The sequence below is a fragment of the Panthera leo genome, chromosome B1 (assembly GCF_018350215.1).
Source record: "Panthera leo isolate Ple1 chromosome B1, P.leo_Ple1_pat1.1, whole genome shotgun sequence".
NCBI classification, from domain to species: Eukaryota; Metazoa; Chordata; class Mammalia; order Carnivora; family Felidae; genus Panthera; species Panthera leo.
This window is the reverse complement of record NC_056682.1, coordinates 173,788,583-173,810,790: the sequence shown is the minus strand read 5'-3', so window position 1 is coordinate 173,810,790 and position 22,208 is coordinate 173,788,583. Positions and strand designations below refer to the sequence as shown.

At 41.0% G+C, this 22,208-nt stretch overlaps 1 protein-coding gene across 1 annotated transcript in view; it reads left to right on the top strand.

Moving 5' to 3' along the window:
* The window catches only part of NWD2 (NACHT and WD repeat domain containing 2), a 181,199-nt gene that overhangs the window by 64,662 nt on the left and 94,329 nt on the right, over nucleotides 1–22,208 (top strand). Inside the window, exon 2 of the mRNA XM_042934043.1 lies at nucleotides 10,899–10,987. Coding sequence (XP_042789977.1) covers nucleotides 10,899–10,987 — 89 coding nt within the window. The remainder of the gene's footprint in view (nucleotides 1–10,898; nucleotides 10,988–22,208) is intronic.

The window sequence follows — 22,208 nt, the reverse complement described above, 5'->3', positions numbered from 1 at the left end:
AAAGGATTATTTCTTCTTTATTGATATAATTTACCATTTAAACACTCCAGAATGGTGATTTTCTTCATGAGACGATTTTTAAAAGTTCCGTAGTGTCAGTATGCCATATGGTTTCTCCTTCATTCCTATTTTGATCATTTGTCTTTTTTTGTCTTAGTCAACCTAGCCAAAAGTTCATAAATATTACTGATCTTTTAAAGAACCAGCTTTTGACTTTACTGATTCTCTGGTGGGGGGGGGGGGGGTGTTTTGTTTTCCTGATTTCTATTTCATTGATTTTCATGCTTAATTTTTTCCCCTATTCTTTGATTTGGGTTGAGTTTGCTCTTCTTTTGCTGGGAAGGTGGACTCTTGAGTTATTGATTTGAGACCTTTCATTTTTGTTATAGGTATTTAAAGATAGAGATTTCTTTCTCACCACTACATTTCATGGCTTTTAACATGTGTTTTTATTCACTTCAAAACATTTGTTTCTCTTGTTGCATTGATCTTTGGTACATGAGTATTTTAGAAGTTAGAAGAAATTAGAAGTTCAATTTCCAAATATCTGGAGGTTTCCAGGGGTGCCTGTGTGGCTCACTCCATTAAGCATCTGACTCAGTTTTGGCTCAGGTCATGATCTCTAAGATCAAGCCCCACATCAAACCCCACATCAGGCTTAGTACTGACAGCACAGAGCCTGCTTGAGATTCTCTCTTTCCTCTCTCTCTACCCCTAAACCCCACCTCTCTCTCAGAATAAATAAATAAACTTAAAAAAAAAACCTGAGAGTTTCCCAAAAATCTTTGTTATTGATTTTTTATTCTATTATAGTAGATCATATTTGTTACAATTTTAGTACTGTTAAATTTACAAGACTTGTTTGTGGTTTAGCATATGACCTATCAGAGCACTAGAAAAAATGTGTTTTGCTGTCTTTTGGGGGGGATAGTTCTACAAATGTCAATTAGGTCAAGTTGTTTGATAGTGTTGTTGAAATCTTCTGTATCCTTGTTGATTTTCTGTTTTGTAGTTTTATCCGTTATTAAGAATGGACCATAGAAATCATTAGCTGTTGTTAAAATGTCTATTTCTCTTTCTACTTCTGTCAATTTTTGCTTTATATATTTTTCATCTCTGTTTATAATTGTTATATCATGGCTCTTTTTTTTCTCTAGTATTGTTTCTTAAAATCTGTCTTGTCTGATTTTATATATTCAGTCTGGTTTTGGTTACTGTTTTCATGTTATTTTTTTCTATCCTTCTACTTTCAATTTCTTGTGTTTTTTTTCTTTTAAAAAAATTCTTATTTATTTTGAAAGAGAGAGAGGAAGTGATCAGGGGAGAGGGGCAGAGGGAGAAAGAGAGAGAGATTCTTAAGCAGGCTCCAGGCTAAGCTGGAGCCTGACACAGGGCTTGATCCCATGAATTGTGAGGTCATGATCTGAGCTGAAATCAAGAGTTGGGCATTTAACCAACAGAGCCGCCCAGGTGTCCCTCAACCTATTGGTGTTTTTAAACCTAGTGTGTCACTTGTAGATAGCATATAATTGAATATGGTTTCATTATCCATAGATAATATCCATATCCAGGAGACTGACAGTCTTTTTCCATCTGAGTGTTTATTCTTACTTAAAGTAATCATTGATGCGTTTGGGTTTATTTCTCCTTTTGCTATTTGTTTTCTACATAACTCGTGTCATTCTTCTTCATCTGTTCCCACTCTACACTCTTCTTTGTAAAATATTTGAGTGTATCTTTTTATTTTTTTTAAATTTACTTATTTTGAGTGAGAGCACATAGGGGAGGGACAGAAAGAGAGGAAGAGAGAGAATCGCAAGCAGGCTCCATGCTGTCAGTGTAGAGCCCAACGCAGGGCTCGGTCTCACCAGCCAGGAGTCATATCCTGAGCCGAAATCAAGAGTTTGATGCTTAACCAACTGAGCTACAGGCGCCCCTTTTAGTGTGTCATTTTAATTCCTTTGTTATATTGTTTTTATTTACTTTTTTAATGCTCTAGGGATTATAAAATCTATCTTAACTTATTACACTTTAGGTGAATACTAACTTAATTCTGGTAAAACATACTTTGCGCCACTATAGCTCCATTTTCTCCTCCCTGTTTTGTGTTACTATTGGCATGTGTTATATATATATGTATGTTTGTTAAAACCGAACAGTGCAGTGTTACAGTCTTTTTTTTCAAGAAGCATGTAAAAGAGGTAACCAACTAAATAGAAGATATTTGCAAATGACATATCAGATAAAGAGTTTGTTTCCAAAATATATAAAGAGCTGTTACAACTCAATACCCAAAAAAAAAAAATAATAATTCCATTTAAATGGTCATAAGACATGAACAGATATTTATCCAAAGAAGACATCCACATGGCCAACAGACACATGAAAAGATGTTCAACATCACTCATCATCAGGGAAATACAAATCAAAACCACAGTAAGATACTACCTCACATCCTTCAGAATGGCTAAAATCAAAAACACAGGAAACAACAAGTGTTGGCAATGACGTGGAGAAAAAGGAATCCTCTTGCACCATTGGTGGGAATGCAAACTGATGCAGCCGTTCTGGAAAACGGTATGGAAGTTCCTTTAAAAATTAACAGAACTACTTTACAATCCGGTAATCACATCACCGAGTATTTACCCAAAATATACAAAAACACTAATTCAGAGGGATACATGCACTCCTATTGGTATTGCTGCATTTTTTACAATGGGTGAACTATGGAAGCAGCCCAAATGTTCATTGATTGATGAATGGATAAAGGAACTGTGATATATATTCACAATGGAATATTGTTCATCCACAAAAAAGAATGAAATCTTGCCATTTGCAACAATATGGATGGAGCTAAAGAATATAATGCTAAGCAAAATAAGTCAGTCAGAGAAAGACATGTACCATATGATCTCACTCATGTGTAGAATTTAAGAAACAAAACAAAGGAAAGAGAGACAAACCAAGAAACAGACTCTTAACTGTGAAGAACAAACCAATGTTTACCAGGGGGAGATGGATGGGAGGATGGGGGAAATGGGGGATAGGGATTAAAGAGTACACTTATCGTGATTAAAGAAGATAAAACGACGGGCGCCTGGGTGGCTCAGTCGGTTAAGCGTCCGACTTCGGCTCAGGTCATGATCTCGCGGTCCGTGAGTTCGAGCCCCGCGTCGGGCTCTGTGCTGACAGCTCAGAGCCTGGAGCTTGCTTCGGATTCTGTGTCTCCCTCTCTCTCTGACCCTCCCACATTCATGCTTTGTCTCTCCCTGCCTCAAAAATAAATAAACGTTAAAAAAATTTTTTTAAAAAGAAGATAAAATGATTAAAAATTTGTAAAAAGTATATAAAGGAATACAGAAAAAAAATACATAATTATGTAATCTTTTTTTTACATGCTTATTTACCTTTTCACAGTGCTTTTCATTCTTTGTATGGATTTGTTAACGTCTGATGCCATTTCTTTTCAGTTTGGAGGACTTTCTTTATTTTTAATATTTTTAATATTAAATTAATATTTTTAAATTTTTAATGTTTACTTATTTGAGAGAGAGAGAAAGTGCAAGCAGGGGAGGGACAGAGAGAGAAACATAGAATCTGAAGCAGGCTCCAGGCTCTGAGCTGTCAGCACAGAGCCTGATACGGGGCTTGAGCTGACAAACTGCATGATCGTGACCTGAGCCGAAGTTGGACACTTAACCGACTGAGCCACTTGGCTGCCCCTCTTTTGTAAATTCTTAATGCAGATCTGCTAGCCGCAGCGTTTCTCAATCTGTTTAAATTTGTTAATGTTCTTATTTCACTTTCTTTTCTCAAGTTTATGGAGGTACAATTGACAAAAATAAGTTGTAAATATTTAAGATGTACAACTTGATGTTTTGACACACACTGTGAATTAATCACAATCAAGCCAATTAATATATTCATCACTTCACATAGCCTTTTTTTCCTTTTTTTTTTTTTTTTTTTTTTTGGTGATCATGCTTAGGATCTTGGCAAATTTAAAGCCTAAAATACAGTATTGTTAACTATATTCACGTTTCTCTCTATATATTAGATCCACTTTTTCATCTTGCCTAAATGCAACTTTACACCCTTTGACCAACCCCTTCCCATGTCTCCCTTCAGCCCCTGGCACCGATCATTCTATTCTCTGCTGCTGTGAGTTTGACTATTTTAGATTCTACCTGTAAGTGGAATCATTTTCTGTGTCTTATTTCATTAACATCATGTCCTCCGGGTCTTTTTTTCTTTATACATAGTTTTATTAGATATGGAACTCTTGGTTGACCTTTTTCCCCCATTATTTGAGTATGTCATTCCATTGCCTTCTGGTTTCCATGCCTTCTCATGAGAAGTCAGCCCTTATTGTATTGTTTCCCTTAGTGTGATGAGTCATTTTTTGCTTGCTGTTTTCAAGATTTGCTCTTTATCTTTGGTTTCAACTGTTTGACTAGGTGTCTAACTGTGGATCTCTTAGTCATTACATATTTGGGTTCTTTGAACTTCACGGATGTGTAGATTACTGTTTTCTGTTTTCCATTAAATTTGGGACATTTGCACAATTATTTCTTCAAAATTATCTTCCTCCTTTCTCTTACTCCTGTCCTTCTGGGACTCCCTTTACAACTATGTACCACTCCAGCAGATGCTGCCCACAGGTTTCTGGGAACTTGTTTATTTTTCTTTCTTCCTTAAACATGGTGACCTGAAGTTCTCTGAATACATCTTTAATAGCTGTTTTGCAGTCTTTGTTCTCTAAATCTCACATAGGAACCACCCACAGCTCATTTCTGTTGACTACTTTTTTATCCTGAATAGGTGTCACATTTTTCTGTTTCTTTATATATCTCAAGATTTTTTGTTAAAAAGTAGACGTTTTAGGTAATACACTGTAACAGATCTGGATTCTGATTTTTACTTCTGAGTGGTGTTTTTTAATTTGTTGGCATTTTTTGTTTGTCTGTTTAGTTACTTGCCTGGACTAAATCCGTGGCATCGGTTCCCCACAGTGCAGGCTGCTGCTGTCTCTGCCCAGTTATTTGATGGTGATGGTGGTGATGATGAAGATATGCCTGACTTCCCAGGGATCACCCACTTTTCCCTGTAGCTTAATGTCTGTCAATGACTTCAAGAGTTTCTTCTCAAATGCCTCAAGCCAGTAGGGCTTCTGTTCTCTGCCAGTTTGTGTGGGCTGGGGAACACATGCAAAGCTTAGCCAGTGTTTAAGTCTATCCCAACTTTTACTTTCCACCCAGGCTTATGTTTACACTGCCTATGTACACAGGCTCAAAGTCAGCCACAAACACGGGGGTAGCTTTCAGTCTCTCTTGTGTTTGTGGGTAGCCTTCCCATCAGCTAGGAATTTGCAGAGAACTTAACAAGGCCTTCCATGACTGTTTATTTCCTTGGTCTCCTTTTTACATTTGGGTGAAACTATAGGTTGGCTGAGCCACAGAGGTCTCTCTACCTCTGAGACCACGGCTGCTGCCAACAACACGGATGGCCATGGAGCGTTCCCATGCTCCGCTCCAGATCAAGCAAGCGCTCTCTGGCAGTGAAGTTGTTGATACTCACAGCTTGACCTTCTCTGACATGGGAAGGGGTGTGGCAGTTAAAGAGGAATGGGACAGTCCCATAGATTCTCACTGTTCTCACCCAGAGTTGAGTGGTTTTTCGTGAAAGTCATTTCCCAGTTTGCTTTATGCCTTTGGTCTTTGGTGAATTACTTGAAAACGATATTGCATTTTGATTTGTGTTAGCTTTGTGGAGACACATTCTTTAGTTGGGATTAATCAATGTTTTCATTGTAGATAGCATCTATTTGCCCATTCACTTATTGACTGTGTACTGGGGTCTGCTTTAATTTCCACATTGCAGAGGTGAATGAGAAAGTCCCAGCATGTCATGAACTCACAAGTCTATTAGGGGAGACAAATTAAAAATTAAAACATAGTATACGATGATACATAGGAGTGAGCACAGTGCTGTGGGATGAGCTAGACAGAGCATGCCGGCCTCTGAGTAGTAAGAAATCACTAAGTATACTACCTTTGATTGGGCCTAAGAAAGGTCAAAGTCTGCCAGGCAAAGGGGATGGAAGGATAAAGAATTCTGAGCATGGAAAGCAGTATGTATTAAGGACAAGGGTTGGGTTCAAGTAATAGCTGAAAATGGACCCAGGAGGGTCCATGGTAGAGAGCAGTAGAACATGGAACTTAGCTAGAAAACACATTTATGTCTACTGAACTTTACAGCCTTTATCTTCTGGGCCACCAGATTCCAGCCAAGACCTGCATTGATCAAACTAGTTATTGCTTTTCTTTTGTCTTGGATTTCTCTCCGTCTGTTCTCTGGAGTATAAGACTGCAATGAGGAGGGACAGATAACAGGTCAGTCAAATAGGAGACTTGGGGACCCTTCGGGTTGAGAGATGGTGAGTACAAAACTAGAGAGTGGCCAGATTCAAAAGATGTTTGTGATCAAATTGACAGGATTTGGTGATACATATAAGGGTAAGCGTGGCTGGTTGGGCACAGAGGGCTTAGAGGGTATAGAGAGGAGCCAACCTCTGGAAGCCATCAGACAAGAAATCAACCCAAACAAAAACACAGAAGCCAGGTAGGGTGTCCAGAGGAATCACTGGCTGACAGGCCAGGGGAAGAAAGAGAACCCAGGCAAGAGCAGATGTACAGAAATCTGGGAGGCCGGGCTGGAACAACAGTTGTAGCAGAGGGTGTGGGCTGGATCCTAAATGAATTTTCTGAGCTGCCTGGATGGAAGCGACTTAATCAAATGCCCCTGGCCTTAAGTTTGGGTGAGGCAGGGACAGTAAGAAGTCCCAGTGCAACATGGTCGTGTTGGAATTTTTATTTCTTTCTTTTTAATGTTTATTTTTGAGAGACAGAGAACGAGTTGGGGAGGGGCAGAGAGACAGGGAGACAGAGAATCCGAGGCAGGCTCCTTGCTGTCACTGCAAAGCCCGGTGCAGGGTCGAACTCACGAGCTGTGAGATCATGACCTGAGCTGAAGTCGGACGCTCGACCGACTGAGCCACCCAGGGCGCGGCCCTTGGCACTTTTATTTTTGATAGAAATTTGGCATTAATCTAAATCCCTCATGAAGTGGGATACATGGTATTGATTAATAATACTCCCTCAACTAAGGCTTTTCCTGTGGGTAACTCAGACACGGCATTAGAAACGATCATTAACTCTGAGATCATTGAAGAATTGTAGAAAACAACTTCTTAAAAACCTAGTAGTGCTGCCCAAGTGTTAATGTATCTTTTCAAAGAGCTAAGGAGCTGGGCAGATACAAATGGATGCAATGACTATGTAGAAAGAGTAAATGATGACATACCTTGTGTTTGACCTACACTTTTTAAAGAGGTCTCTTTTTATGTGTGACATTTTGTAACTTAATTTTTCCTGTTTATGACATTCTAATGTTTTTTTAATTGCCAACCATCCGGATTTGCTGTTAGTATGAATTAGGTTTTTTAATATAATTAAGCCAGCTTATCTGCCACCCATTATAACTAATCCATTCTGTCTTAATTACTTTTCCATTTCCAGAGCCATTCATCACCTATTAATACAAATATAGGAAAATCTGAGACTTTTTTGTAACATAAGTAACACAAAATGTCTGTGAGATATGTGCATATGTTTTCTTCCTATTTTTAGGAAAGGTCAACATGACTTGGTAAAATGTATTAGCATTCTGCCAGAAACACAAAAACCAAAAAAGAAACCAGTATTTCAGCCCATTCACTTACCTCATGAAACCAACTTTATAAGCCACATCGTTTATTTCCCAGAATTTCCCCTAGTCTTGATTCTGGGTCCATCCAGTGACAAATTGTGATGTAGGAAGCCCTTCTGTTTCCGGAGGTAATTACAAGGAAGCATTGCCTGTCAGCTCATTTTGGTCACTGGTGCATGTGTGGGTTTTTTTTTTTTCATTCACTCATTTTTTAATCGAGCACAACTGTGATCACTGGCGATGTCGCAGTAAACGAGACAGCAGAAGGGTTCTGACTCTTTGAGCTCACATTGCAGTAGGAGAGACAAACAGTAACTGAATAGCAACAGTAAAGTGATGAGTAATGTGCAAAAGACTTGAGAGGTGATGTGACAGAGAGTGGTTCGTAGATGGAGGGCTCAAAGAGGCCTCTCTGAGGAGGTGGCTGTAAAACTGACACTTGAATGACAGGAGATGCCTTGAGATGATCACAGGACTAACCATTACAGGAGGAAGTCACAGCTAGCGTGAAGGCCGTGAGTAGGCGTGTAATCCAGTAGTGGTAAGAGATCCCTTTGGGGGAGGGAGAACATTCAAGGTAAGAGGCATGGATGTCATTCCCAGTGCCTTGCAGAGCCCCTGGAGGGCTTTCTGTGATCTGATTGGCATTTGTAAAAGAGGAGTCTGGCTTCTCTGTGGAGAATGGTTTGAAGGGGGCAAGAATGAGAACAGAGAGGCAGAGTCCAGATGAGAGGTGAGTTCAGCATTCCTTAACCATTCTATGAAGTTAGTCTATGTGTCATTTTCAAAGATTGTTTCTTTGCACCGTTGCATATTTCCTCTGGTTAGAGTGAACTATATAGCATACGGCTCTCTAGATTCAAATCCAGCTTCTCTAACTTAGTGGTCATATGACTCAGGCAAGTCTCTTAACTTCTCTGTATTTCAGTTTCCTCTTGTAAAAAAAATGGAATAATAATTTTACCCATTTCAGAGAGTTGTTGTCAGAGGGACTAAGAAAATACACATAGAAATACTTAATACACGACTACAGTAAGCATTTGGTAAATATTAGAGATTAGAGACTATATTTCTGTCTTATCCTCATAATATGGCACGTTCAGCTGGCTGTACCTAGTAATGAGTTACAATAACATATTAAAGAAATAATTTCTGCTCCTTCCATCATTTCATAGTTTCTCATGTTATTTTGATACTACGTTAGTATGCCTTAATAGCCCTTGTTTACTTAATTATGTAATAATATAATCATATTATGCATGTTATTTCCAGCTTCCACATCTGGTAGTAGTTAATTTTAATGTTAATTTTTAAATGTTTGTTTATTTTGAGAGAGACCACGTGCACATGTGCGCACTAGTAGGGGAAGGGCAGAAAGAGAGGAGGAGAGAATCCCAAGCAGGCTCCACACTGTCAGTGCAGAGCACAGGACTTGATCCCATAAACCATGAGATCATAATCTGAGCTGAAACCAAGAGTTGGACACTCAACTGACTGAGCCACCCAGGCACCCCAATATTTGTTTATTTTTAAGGTGACTTTTGTTACTTGTGTTTTAAACATGTACAGCCTTTTAGAGAGATTGGTTGAATATTAATCAGCTTTACTGCAAAGTTAGTGTTTTCAGCCCTTAAAATGGGGTGAAGGGGATGGGGCTCTGATCCTGAGATGATATAAACCCTGTAAAAGCTTAGCATACTGCCTCCACTAGTGCCTTAACAGCCCGAGGGCACTGCTCAAATGTACCACTCGGTCCTCCAGCTTTCCCTTTAAACTGAGGGTCCATGCTGGATCTACGGTTAGAAAAGACTCTGACCATTTGGACCATATGGTGATTTAGAAGGCTTGTATTGAGTTTCTGGTTTCCCTGTAAATACGGGTTTCTGTCACTTTGTCAGCCTCCAGCTGCATTTCAGACTCTTGAGATTGGTTATTTACATCTCAAAATAGTCTTGAGAATAGTAGGAAAGTAGAGTAGGTCAGCACATCATATGGTTGAATTTGCATGGACAGACGAACTTGAGAATAATAAGGCAAGTCTTTTAAACTGGCTCTTAGTTATAAATGCAGTATGCAAATGTTTTGTAGTTATGGCTGGGATTGAGGTACATTTGGCAAATGGTAATTTTTATGAGATAAGACATTAACCTAATTTTTAAAATCTCTGTTCTCCTCTTTCACTGAAGTTAGTTGGGCAGGGAACAGCCTGTCTTTGCTGTAAGCATTTTACAGCGTCATCATCGATGCAGATAATCACCCAGCACAGGTGGCTTTGGAAAGCCCTTTCTGTGCAAAACACTTGACATTAAATACATACATATTCTGTGGTTCTTCCGGTTTCAAGTTCTCTGTTTCTTCTTGTATGTTTTTTTTTTTTAATGACGTAAATTGTAACATGATTTTGAAGTTTTTACGTGGTGTGGAACATGTGACACAATTCCCCTCTCTGATAAACAGGCAGTCCCTGTGCCCAGGGTGGCAGGCGTTACTCTGCTAAACCATTGGCCAGTGGAATCTACCAAATTTGGATGTTGGCTCCCACAATTTGTCCCTCCTCACTGTTGCGTTGATTGCATGGATGCCGTACTGAATTTTGTAAAAGTCTAATTAGTTCTAAGTACTATAGGCATGATGATAGAGATTGAATGTTTTTGGAAATTGGTAACTAAATTAATGTGTGTGTGTGTGTGTGTGTGTGTGTGTGTGTGTGTGTGATTTTGTAACTTTTACACTTAATGGGGCTAAAACACGTCATAGCCAATAGCCCTATGATTTTTTCTTCTGTCTCTTCCAAAGACAGCACATCTGGCTATTTAAGAGATTCATGTGAGGGTCCGCGTGGGCATAAAGGCTCAAATATGAATTCCCAGCCCTGTCACATACACGGAACTGACCAGTGAGACTCCCATCCATTCCTCAGGCTTCCTGTGCGTGTCTGGAAGAGGGGCCACTACTCCCCGTCCCCTATTAGGAACAGGGCTCCCCAGCTTGTCAGATATCCCATCATTTCACAGTTGGCACCCAATCTAGTTATATTAATGTTAATATTAATTGTAAGTTTACCTTGTTTTTCCAGAAATACATATGTGTGGACATAACTCCCTCTCTATGTGTTTGTTTTTCTACCACAGACACAGGAGCAGAAAGACAGGCACTAAGAGAAAATGTGTATCCTAAATTGAGAGAATTCTGCAGAGAAAACTATGGATTAGAATTTCAGGTAACTCTGACATTAATTTCATTTTTAATAATGTTAGCTAAATAATGTTTGTGTTTATTTATTGTCACAGCTTCGGTGTTACAAACCAAGTTTTAAGCGCCCCCCCCCCAAAAATTTTACTTCTTTAAGCATGGGTAAAAAGAACAGTGGAAAATGGAAATAAAATATTTAGTTATTTTTTATGCTTTGCACTTTTATGCTGTTTGTTGGACCCTGCCTGGTATTGGCTCACCTTTTCCCTGTAACCATGTTTATTTGCCTCTTGGCAATCTCCTCTATTTTCAAAAAGGTGAAGGTTGCTGAGCACCTGTCTTAGGCTGTGGTCTCTGGAAAGGTTTTACATCTAAAAATTGGGACCAGCTTTCTCACAGGTGGTTGTTTTCTTTGTTCGGTTTTGTTTTGTTTTGAGCAACTGGCCAGTCCTTGCCTTCTATCTTGCCTTTTAGTTGTTGTTCACATTGTAGAATGTCCTTTTTCCTATTTCAGGGATTTGCCATTTAAAAAAAAAAAATTACATCAACCTTTCAAGAGACAGTAACTCTTCATGTCATTGCTAAAGTTCATGAACACCCTGGCATTTATAGATACCACGGATTTTGCCACCTAATAAAAAGTATTAGAAAACATTGGGCGTATCTTGAATATCCAGAAATTTAAAAAGTAAATGCCTCCTGCAACAGATAATTTTTCAACCTCATTTACAATGGACATCTTATTTCTCCAGTGCTATCTTAACTACATGTTTCCACTGTTAAGTGAGGAATAAAATGTACCAGAGGTTTGTGGTATAAGAGTGCAAAATGCATCTTTGTTAGTGGAAGAAAACTTCACCCTTCATTTATTTCCTCCTGAATATTTTATCTTGGTACACTTAATGATGCTTTCTCATCTGATGGATAAATTAGTTGGTCTCAAAATGACTCCATTCTCTGTGCATACTGTAAGTCAGCAACAGGCCATTATGACACACATATTGAACAGTTACTCACAAGTCACGAATTGCTAGATAAATTGTGAGCCTAAATTAAATCCCTTGTTGTGAATTCAGCACTGCCTTCCCTGGGGAATCTGGTTCTACTGATAACAGGATCTCAACTGTTACAAAAATTCTGATCTGTCAAGATTCCCAAAGACTTAGACACTCCTTGGGGACTCAGTTACTATAGAGAAAAAGATGTGGCCAAGCACGTTAATCCCATATTTGAGTTTGTTTGGATTTGCATTATTTTTTTTTTTTTTTTTAGTAGAGGGAGGGAGTTGTTGAGCTACAGACCAGCCTGCATACAACATGGTATTAAGATTAGCTGAGAGGAAAACGAAGAAAAATATATTTTTCTAAATTATAAGTAGTCCCAGGAAAAGAGAAATAAAGCCAAAGGAAAACTGTAGAAGGCAGGGTCCATAGAATAAATTGACAGCAAGGATCATTGAACGAGTCAGGTGCATTGAACGAGTCTTTGAGATGCCAGGAAGCAGTGGAAACCACACTGGGCAGAAAAGAGCTGGAACTGAAGCCCGGCTTTCCACTGTGACTCCTTTAGTCCGGTGTCTGAAACACGGGGGTGGTGACCACTTCTGTGTCTGAGGCTGTGTTTGGAACGAAAGTTTGCTAGTTCGCATTTGCTTCCCACCTTCTGAGCTTAGCAGGAATTCAAATATATAATACCTGAATCTTCTAAAAATATACTTCTTAGTATAGTCTCTTCTAGTAAGTTGTTTATAGATCTCCCTAAGGATATGTTTTCTAGTGAGATGGTTTTCTTCCCTCAAGTGCAACAAAATATGATGCTGGAAGATTCGTGAAGAAAACAAACAAACAAACAAAAACAACTTCTCTATATATTACTCTGGATTTCATCATTGGCTGTGCATTGAACCCAAAAGAAGTGAATTTCCTAGGTTTACTTAAATATGCACCAATCTGTTTTATGCTTCCTTGCCTTTGTTTATGCTGTCCTTTCCACCTGCAGTGCTCTGCAGCCTGCTTCCCTCCCTGAATAAGTCCTACTTATTCAGTTATATACATTAAAAAATGTTTAATGTATATTTATTTTTGAGAGAGGGAGACACAGAGTGCGAGTGGGGGAGGGGCAGAGAGAGAGAGAGAGAGGGAGACACAAAATCTGAAGTGAGCGCCAAGCTCTGAGCGGTCAGCACAGAGCCCGATGCGGGTCTCAAACGGTGAGATCAGACCGGAGACAGAGTCGGACACTTAACCGACGGAGCCCCCAGGTGCCCCTAAGTCCTACTCATTCTAAAGACTATGCCTATAGATCTTAAGTCATGCCCCTCTCCTCACCACCGCCCAGTAGCTATGTGTCCTCCGTGTGGTTCCTTGAATACTTCAGGCCTGTTCCCGTTTCAGGGTTTTGCCCTGGCTGCGCTTTCTCTGTAAGCATGTTCACCCCCCTCATCTTCACGTGGGAGTTTCCTTATTATTCTCCAGGTCTCCACAAAAATGCCACTTCCTAGAGATTCTTCCCTAGCGACCCAGTCTAAAGTGAGCACCTAGGAGACTTCTTTTATGTCACCCTATTTTAGTTATTTGCATAGCATGTCTCAACACTGGATATTTGCCTTTTTTCACATATTGGCTTGCTTATTATCTCTCTCCCACTAGATTGTAAGTTTCACAAGAATAAGGACTTCTCTGCCTTCTTGACAGCTCCCCTCCGAGTTCTAGAATAGTGCCTGACACATAGTAAAACTCTGTAGGAATGTGTTGAACAAGTGAATGCCTTTCTGAGCATATGAATGAATGAAGTCTAAGTCCAGCATTACTTGCTTAAGGAAGTTTTCTCTGATCCTCTGGCCCCTCCTGGGATATGCCATGTACCCTCCTCTTGGCTCCCCTATAATCCTAGGCATAACTCAACAGTGCATCCAGTTTGTTCAAGAAGTGTTTGTTAACCAATGAACACATGCCAGCCAAGTGCTGGGAACACAAAAACAAACCAATCAGACCCTCTTCTTGTGGAGCTTCCAGTATTGTTGGGGGTGGCAGACAATAAACAATATATCCCAGTGGTTATGGATGCATTTTCTTGAGTAAATGCTTTTAAGAAAAGTAAGACAGGATAAGGGGGTTAGGGAATGCCAGGTAGTCAGAGAAGGACTCCTTAATAAGACCTTTGGACAGAGGTCTGTAGAAAATGAAGGAGCAAGTCTTACAGATGCCCTGGTAGGAGAATTCCAGGCATAGGCAACAAGGAAAAGGGTCTGAGGACCCTTGTGGGAGAGGACATCAGGTTCAGATCATATGGGACCTTGTGGGCCAAGATTAAGGACTTTGTACGGTTAAGAAGGGAAAGGAGGACGTTACAGGATTTACATTTAAGAGAGTCATTCAAGGGGCGCCTGGGTGGCTCAGGTGGTTAAGCGTCCGACTTCGGCTCAGTTCATGATCTCACAGTTCATGCGTTCGAGACCCACGTTTGGCTCTGTGCTGACAGCTCAGAGCCTGGAGCCTGCTTCAAATTCTGTCCCTCCCTCTCTCTCTCTCTCTGCCCCTCCCCTTCTCATTCTCTGTCTCTCTCTATTTCTTAAAAATGAATTAATGTTAAAAAAAAAAAAAGACATGTAAGAGAGTCACTCAAGCTCTGTGAGGAGACTGGAATAGGGGTGCAGGAAAAGGTAGAAGCAGGAGAACAGTGCAAGTTAAGAAATGATCACGGCATGGACTAGAATGAGCGACGGAGAGAACGAGACATCTGGTGAGGTCAAGTTTTCATCACCTGTCTCTAAGGTCTGCAAGTTCTCAGGATTGGAATTGTCTTACTCATCTTATCCCAGTGATGAGTCATGTGTCTGGCACATAGTAGGCTGTTGAGTTAAATATTTATTAAATTGGTAGAATATACAGTTACGTTTTACACAAGGCCTTAAAACTCTCTCTCTCTCTCTTATATATATGCCTGTTGGTCAGGCTTTTTTCTCTGTTTCCTTAATCTATTCATTTAAACTAAGATATTCATTCATTCATTCTTGGAGTATGCACTAAGAATATATAAATCTGCCCCGCCCAGCGCCCACTGTTACTCTGAACTAGGAGTAAGCCAGGTTAAGGCAGGAACCTCTAAAGGGGGTGCTTGACTCATGGGCACTTAGGACACCTCCATTTTGAAAGTGATTTTCGTGTGAGTCCAGCCACTCAACTCGGTATCCTTCCTGAAGAATATCTTCTCTCCTGGGTGGCTCGGTCAGTTAAGCATCCGACTTAGGCTCAGGCCAGGATCTCACTGTTTACGAGTTCAAGCCCTGCCTCGGGGTCTCTGTTGTCAGCACAGAGCCTGCTTCAGATTCTCTGTTCCCCTCTCTCTCTGCCCCTCCCCCACTTGTGTGCATGCTTGTCAAAAATAAAATTAAAAAAAGAAAAAAAACTGATAGCCAGCTTCTTCAGTGGCATCTAGTATTTATCTCACTTCATCTTATTCCCCAATGTTCATAAACCTGTTCCTTTTCTTCACCTTTAACATCCAGTACACCCCGGGTGTTTTTAATCCTTAGACCCCCAGTAAGAGTGCTGTCTTCCCCCTAAGCTGGTGCCTCTGAGTGATCCCCATGTCCTCATATCTGGCTCTCTTCCCTCCAGAGTTACATGAAGATAAGTCTCTATTTTTGGAATGTTAATATATGTGAAATGGAAGCCATCCCTCTCCTTTTGTCCAGTTTCTCAATTGCTATTGTTTTCTAGTCTTCAAAACTTCAAGATCTTAGCTTCCAGCACATTCTTCACCTTTTATAATCTACAAACTGCCCCTATTCTTGTTGATTCACCTGCCACAGCATTTCTTAGAAATTCACCTTTGTCTTCCCATTTCACAAGGCTCTGTCTTTATTCAGCCTTCTGTTTCTTAGATGCTGAATGACTATGGCATTTTCCAATTCTCTCCCAGCACTGGACATTTTGTCTTCTGGTCCAGACTGTCCACAGCTGCTCAGATCATCTTCCTTAAACAGTATTTATCAGATTTAATTCATTGTAAGATTTTTTTTCACGTTTTTACTTCTCAGAAATCAGAATTCATCTTACAAATAGCACATCCTGATGTAATTGGCAGTGCATTTCTGTTTTTAGTGGAACATACAGTATTGGAGCAGCCTACAACTCCTGATGTTTTGGATTCAGTAAAATACAGTGAATTATGTCATTTATGGAGTGTAGTAGAAACAGCATGAATTTTTCTGTTAGAAAGACTAGGATTCAAATGCTGGGTCTGCAAATTACCAGTTCTGTGAGTCTGAACAAATTGCTTGATTTCTTTGACATTAGTTGACCGTTCTGTAAAATGAATGGGGGGTAGTGTTTATCTTCCCAGATTGTTTTGCGAAGGCACGAGATGACACGAAGCCCCTGGCACGTGGAAGGCACTCCGCCAATGTTCATTTGTTACTGCCTCTCGCCTTTTTAAGTCTCCTCTCCTGATTAAGAACCCGGTGTAATGAAATGATTTATGTGCATTTTCTTTTGCCTAAGTACAGCAGGAGACTTCTGACCAGAGGCATCTATCTGTCTGAGAGGTGCTCAATGTCTGGTACAGAAGGAATACAAACGGGAAGAATGGTTAGGAAATACTGTGCCGCATACAAGAAAGACCAGAACCTTAAAGGTCAGGCTGTTGGCTTGAGAGAAGATTTTGCTAAATTCGTTTAATCCTTTAGCACATCGACCAGTACTGTAGGACTCTGAGCCTGGAGGTCTAAAGTGTAGAGAAAAGGGCCGAGTTTGTCCATAAGGCAGAACCAGAACCCTCCCCCTATAGCCTCCTGGAAAGTGATAGAAGGAGAGAGAAAGGCAGAGTCAGCACGTATACCTTTCCTTTCCTTCCTCTGAGTTCTGCTTCAGAGAAGGGGCCATGGGTTAGATAAGTGAAAATGAGTGGGAAAATAGGTAGTACTAAGGGCACCTTGCCTGTGCTCTCTACTTGGGACTCTGGAAAGGGATGGCCAGATAGTAACCACCCTTCCCCGACCCTACCCCAACCCTGCAAACAGACCTGGGCTTGGCCACATCATGGCCGTGGCAGCAAGTGACGACTAGGCTTAACTTTCCCAGGCTGCTCTCAGTTATCGTGTGTCGTATATTCTGAGTTAAGAGCCAGTGCTAGTCTCCACGACCGGAAGAGGTGGCCGCACAAAAGGCCGTGGTGAAGAAACTGGACGGAGCATGGGCCCATGGCTTGGGGCAGCTCATCCACAGCAGGGGAAGCTGGCCTGGCTTGGCTGGAGAGCAACACGAGGCTCTGACCCAGCTGAGAGGGAAAGACCAGTCCCTGGGTGACACGATGCCAGCAGCCAGTGGGCATCACCTGGGGGCCACGCCCAAGCACTCTCATGTTTTCCCTTCAGGATATGAGGTCACCTGGATATCATCTTAGGGAAAAGAAGCAGGGGAACAGGGAAGCCATGTCTTTTGAGAAACTCGGCATTTTGATCCAAGAGAGAATAAGCACCTAACAGAGTCCTGGAAAACATCAGTTTACACTAAGGTTTAAATTGGATAAAGCTGAAAGTTCACGGTCTCGTGCTAGCCAGCGGGTGGAGACTTGGACAGGAGGCACAAACTGGTCTTAGAATTAGGAAGCTGCGCTGTCTGTATGTATCTGAGTTGTAGGTTGAGTGAAATTCCATGTGTCTTACACTACCTTCACCTTGCTAACGATTACCAAGTTGAACAATCGCTTGGTCTCACACTGAAGGTCGATCCGCGGTTGCCCCCACCCACTCTTCCTCCGCCACAGCCCTCCTGCTCTGTCGAGCCCAGCCTCCTGCTCTATGCTGATTTTTTTCCTTGCAGCCGTCTGCCTGCTCACAAATCTCAAAATGTCTTTGCCTCCTGAGTTGCCAGAATACATCATTGGCTTTATAATTGACAGGCTGTGTTGTGATGCCCTTGGTTTTTTCTCCACATTGTCAACCGATGGACTTTTCCATTTCCTGTTAATCAAATGCGTGCTTCTTAAGTGAAATGTATATCCTCTTATGGAATCACAGGTTGTTTCACGCAGGCAAGCACTTCAATTTGTCTAGCTCACTTCACATTTCAGTTCTGCCCATCAGTGCCTGGACAGGTCTTACCAACTTGATATTCCGTAGAAGTATTATAAGTGTGTGACATCATCTTTCTCCCATCCATGAGCCCATTGGTTACAAGAGGGAAGGAAGATTAATAGAGATGAGAAAGAGAAGGAAAGCAGTATGTCATAATTGACCTTCATTGTTCTAGTGTGATTGTAAGTGTTGGCTCACCATTTCTGCAGCACGGAGCGGCTCTTCTGGAATTCTCCTGCCTGACCTCCCAAGACAGTATTCTTGTTCCTCCTTTACCTGGTGTGCACAGACAATCTTCTGCCTAATATTTCTCCTAAATATAGAGCAGTGGCACTGTGGGGAGCTCCAGAATTTACTGGAGGAGCTATATACTTTGCTGAACATTTAATTCTGCTAAATTGTGGCTGGCTGATTACCCCAACGCTGAAAATCACCCAAGATTAGTCCTCCAGTAAGCAGAATGAGAGATCCTCATTTGCAGGTGACATTTACGTGTCCCAGTTGGGTACAATCACCGTGAAGCCTTTCTCAGATTCTTAACACAAGGCACCTATTTCTTCCTATCCTCATTTTTTATTTCTTATAGTAGAGAGAGGAGACCTTTTAACAAGACTGCGCCGTAGAAAGAGCACTCTTATTTAAGAGATCTGATTTGTCAATAATTAGTTGTAAACCATCGAAAAAGTAACTTCAGCTCAGTTTTCTTGTTTCTTCTACTTGATCTGTATTTTCTTTTGGCTCCCACAGTTAATTATGCTGTGACCTCATCATCTCTTTATGGACAGGCTGTCACATTTCTGTCTTTGGGGAGCTTCTATCTAGAAGTCCCTCTTCTCCGAAGAACAGCCTCCTGTACATTTAACCTTCAAGTCCAGACTTCCTCACTAATGTCTCACCCTCAAGTCCTCAGGGCAGATTTAGGTCATTGGTCCCATGGGCCTCATGTATTTATTCACAGACATTGACTGAGCTCTTGCTCTGCACGAGGCAGAGTTGTGGGTGCAGCAGATACCACAGTATTGAAAACGAACCTAGTCCCTGCCTCCGTGGAGTCGTGAACGGTGGTGACCAGAGTGATGCTGGCTGCAAAGGGAACACAGGGTGCTCTGGGCGTGCGCAGTGGGAGGCTTCCTCAAACTTTGAGGCCTCAGGATGGCTGCTGAGGAACTGATGTCTAAGCTGAATCCTGAAGGATGGGTAGATGCAGATGCCCACGTTGAAAAGAAGAAAAGTTCAGGCAGAAAAAACATATTTGCATAGGCAAGTTTGGAAAAGAACTTGAACATTATGCTGTACTCACTGCCTACCAGGCACTTACCCTGAGTGCTGTGTGTACTTTAACGTGTTTAATCATTGCTGTGAGCCTAGCCGGTAAATTCCATCTTCTCCATTTTATTGCCTGGGGACGCTTAGAAATACAGAAGTAAATAACTGCTAGAGATCTCATAGCTAGTAAACCGCAGAGTCAGATTTGACCCAAGGCAGTTTGGCCCCAGTGTCCATGCTCTTCAATCATTGCACCAAAAAGCCTCTTATGTTCACATGTTCACAAAAATGTGTATGGCTAGGTACAGGTATGTAAATATAAACATCTATGTAAATGTGTACATTTCAATATATATTTATACACTTGTACAAACACGTGTGAAGGGCATATACGTAGCTAGAACATGAACAGTGAGGGGGGAACATGATATGAAATGAGGGTAGGGAGTTGGGTAGGGACTAGATCATGGAGGATCTCATAGAGCAAGTCAGGGATTCTAGATCCGATCTTCAGGCTGATAGGAAGCATGGGAAGTACATAAAGTAAACAGCCCAGGTTCAAATCCCACCTCCATACTTGCGACCTCCGGGGCTTTGCACAGGTTACTTCTCTCTGCCTCAGCTTTTTCATTTACAGAAGAGAGACAATATTCTTGTCTGTCTCATAAGTTTAAGGAGTAAATAAGTTACTCTGTGTAGTATCTGGTAGAGTAGGAGGAAATCTTAGTTCTGGTGATCAGATCTGCATTCTAAAAAGCTCCCTCTGCCCGCCATGTCGTGAATAGATTAGAAGGAGCAAGGATGAAGGTAATGCAGGGAGTCGGAGTAGCAAGACAGGCACAGGTTCACTCCGATGCGGTGCTTGCTGAAATCCCAGCGACGAGAACAGAGCCAACTTTGGGTCTTTCACTCGGGCACCTGCTCTGTGGACCTGCCACCAAAGGAAGCCGGTCCCTGGTTGCTGCCTAGCTGCTGTTCCTTCATGGAGTGGGCTTCTCCAGCTTCTACTCCATGGACACTGGCTTCTAGCTTGTGGTTCTTTTTTCTGCCTCCAACAACAACTGCTCCCTTCCCTCTGCCTCCACGTTTATTAGGCCTGAAAAGTCCAAGGTGCTGCCTTACTCCATGGTTTAGTTTTCTTCACTATCACATCATAATTGTTAGGGCTGTCCAGAGGCTAAATCTCCAAGACATAGAGGCCTCAGGTATGAGCAGTTCGTCATCCTCATGAGGCTTTGGCTGAGGCATCACCCTACGTCATACTCTTGGAGCCTTCTGGTGATTGTGTATGACCACTTGTCTCAGCCAGTCCTCCCTGGACTTGATTTAGCACTTGACTCTCCCAGAAAAGTCCCATCTTAGTCATGTCCCCATATATCTTTGTCCTATATGTCACGACCAAGAGAATAATTGCGAGGTAACCTAAAGTCAAGATTTGCTATAGTTCTAGTAAAAGGGTGGCCGTGGATGATGCGGAGCTGAAGAGGGTTGTTTTTCTTATATCCTATGCATCTTAGGGAAGTCATTCTAACCAGGGCGAGAATTACCATACCTGTAAACCGTACCTCCCCAGTTTCTGGCGAACCTAGTCTGAGGTTTAAGACTCCTCCCTGTTTACATTCTCCTGCAAGGTGAACATTCTAGTAACAAGACACAACTAAATCAAAATCAAACGAGTGCTGTATTGACCTTGGAAGTTATGTCCATATGACCATAACGTTGCCCTTGTTCAAAACTTTCTGACCTGCTGTGTGTTCTTTTGAATATTTTTAGTGGTGGCAGATTTTAATCCCTTTAAGAATAGGTCTGATTTTTTTGAAAGAGCTTAAGGCCTTTTCAAAGCCATGTCTTACAATGTAAAGGCCAGTAAGGCTGGGAATATACCATTTTTAATAAAAACAAATCTAACAATAGAGTGACAAGAGGTTTTTTCAATACAAAGTAAGATAATTCCTGCAGAGGAAATGCCCTGGGCAGTGGCAGAATCGTTGGCATGAACAGGTAGCCTCCCATTATAATAACTTTGAGAAACAGCCTTCGTTTCAGTACTGTGTCTATTCGAAACCAAAATCGGCCGTACTGTCTCTGTAGTTACACTTTTGTCTTGCATTCAGGTAGCATCATATGATAGCATGGGAAAATTGAGAAGGAACCTATTTTGGAAAATATTTCAACTCAAAGGTTGTTTCTGAAGAAATGATAGTGTGAAGCCATGGTAAATGCCAATTTGACCTTTTTTCTGGTAAATCATAAGGTTATGTTTGGTTTCTTACAGGCTGCTTTGTGTTTGCTGGGCAGTCTTGGTATTTAAATGGTTATGTCTGATTCGAGTGGCCAAATTTGTTAGGGCCTTTATTTGCTGGCTTTTTGTTTTCAGACCAATTCAGCACATTATAATCATGATAAATTAGCTTTCCTAGGAATATTTTAAAGCAAGTTAGATGGCTTTAAGTACAAAAAGATAAAATCAAATTACTTTCCTGAGTGTTTATATTTCATGATGAAATAAGTAAAGGCACATAAAATGTGCTGTCAACAAGTTAGTATTCCAATAAATAGTAAATTAGATTCAGTGTCTGCAGTGCTTGGGCATTAGGCTAAAAGCTAAACTAATTTTTGTAAGTATATAATAAATCTTGTCTTGTTGGGCACTTTGGATTCCAACCACTTTTTGCCAGCTATTGATCATGCGAATAGACAGCAGATTTGCCTGCCTAAAATGGTGTTTTGTGTTGCATAAGTTGGATGTTTCCTTTATTTCCTCTCTGCCTTCATGGTTGCTTGATTTTATCTTTTTTCATCATTTTCTGCCCATAAAGACGTTTGAGAAAGAATAACGTAAGGGAGAAAAGCTGGAAGCAGGAGAACATTTAAACAAAGTGACCAAAGTAAGGAGACGTGGCAT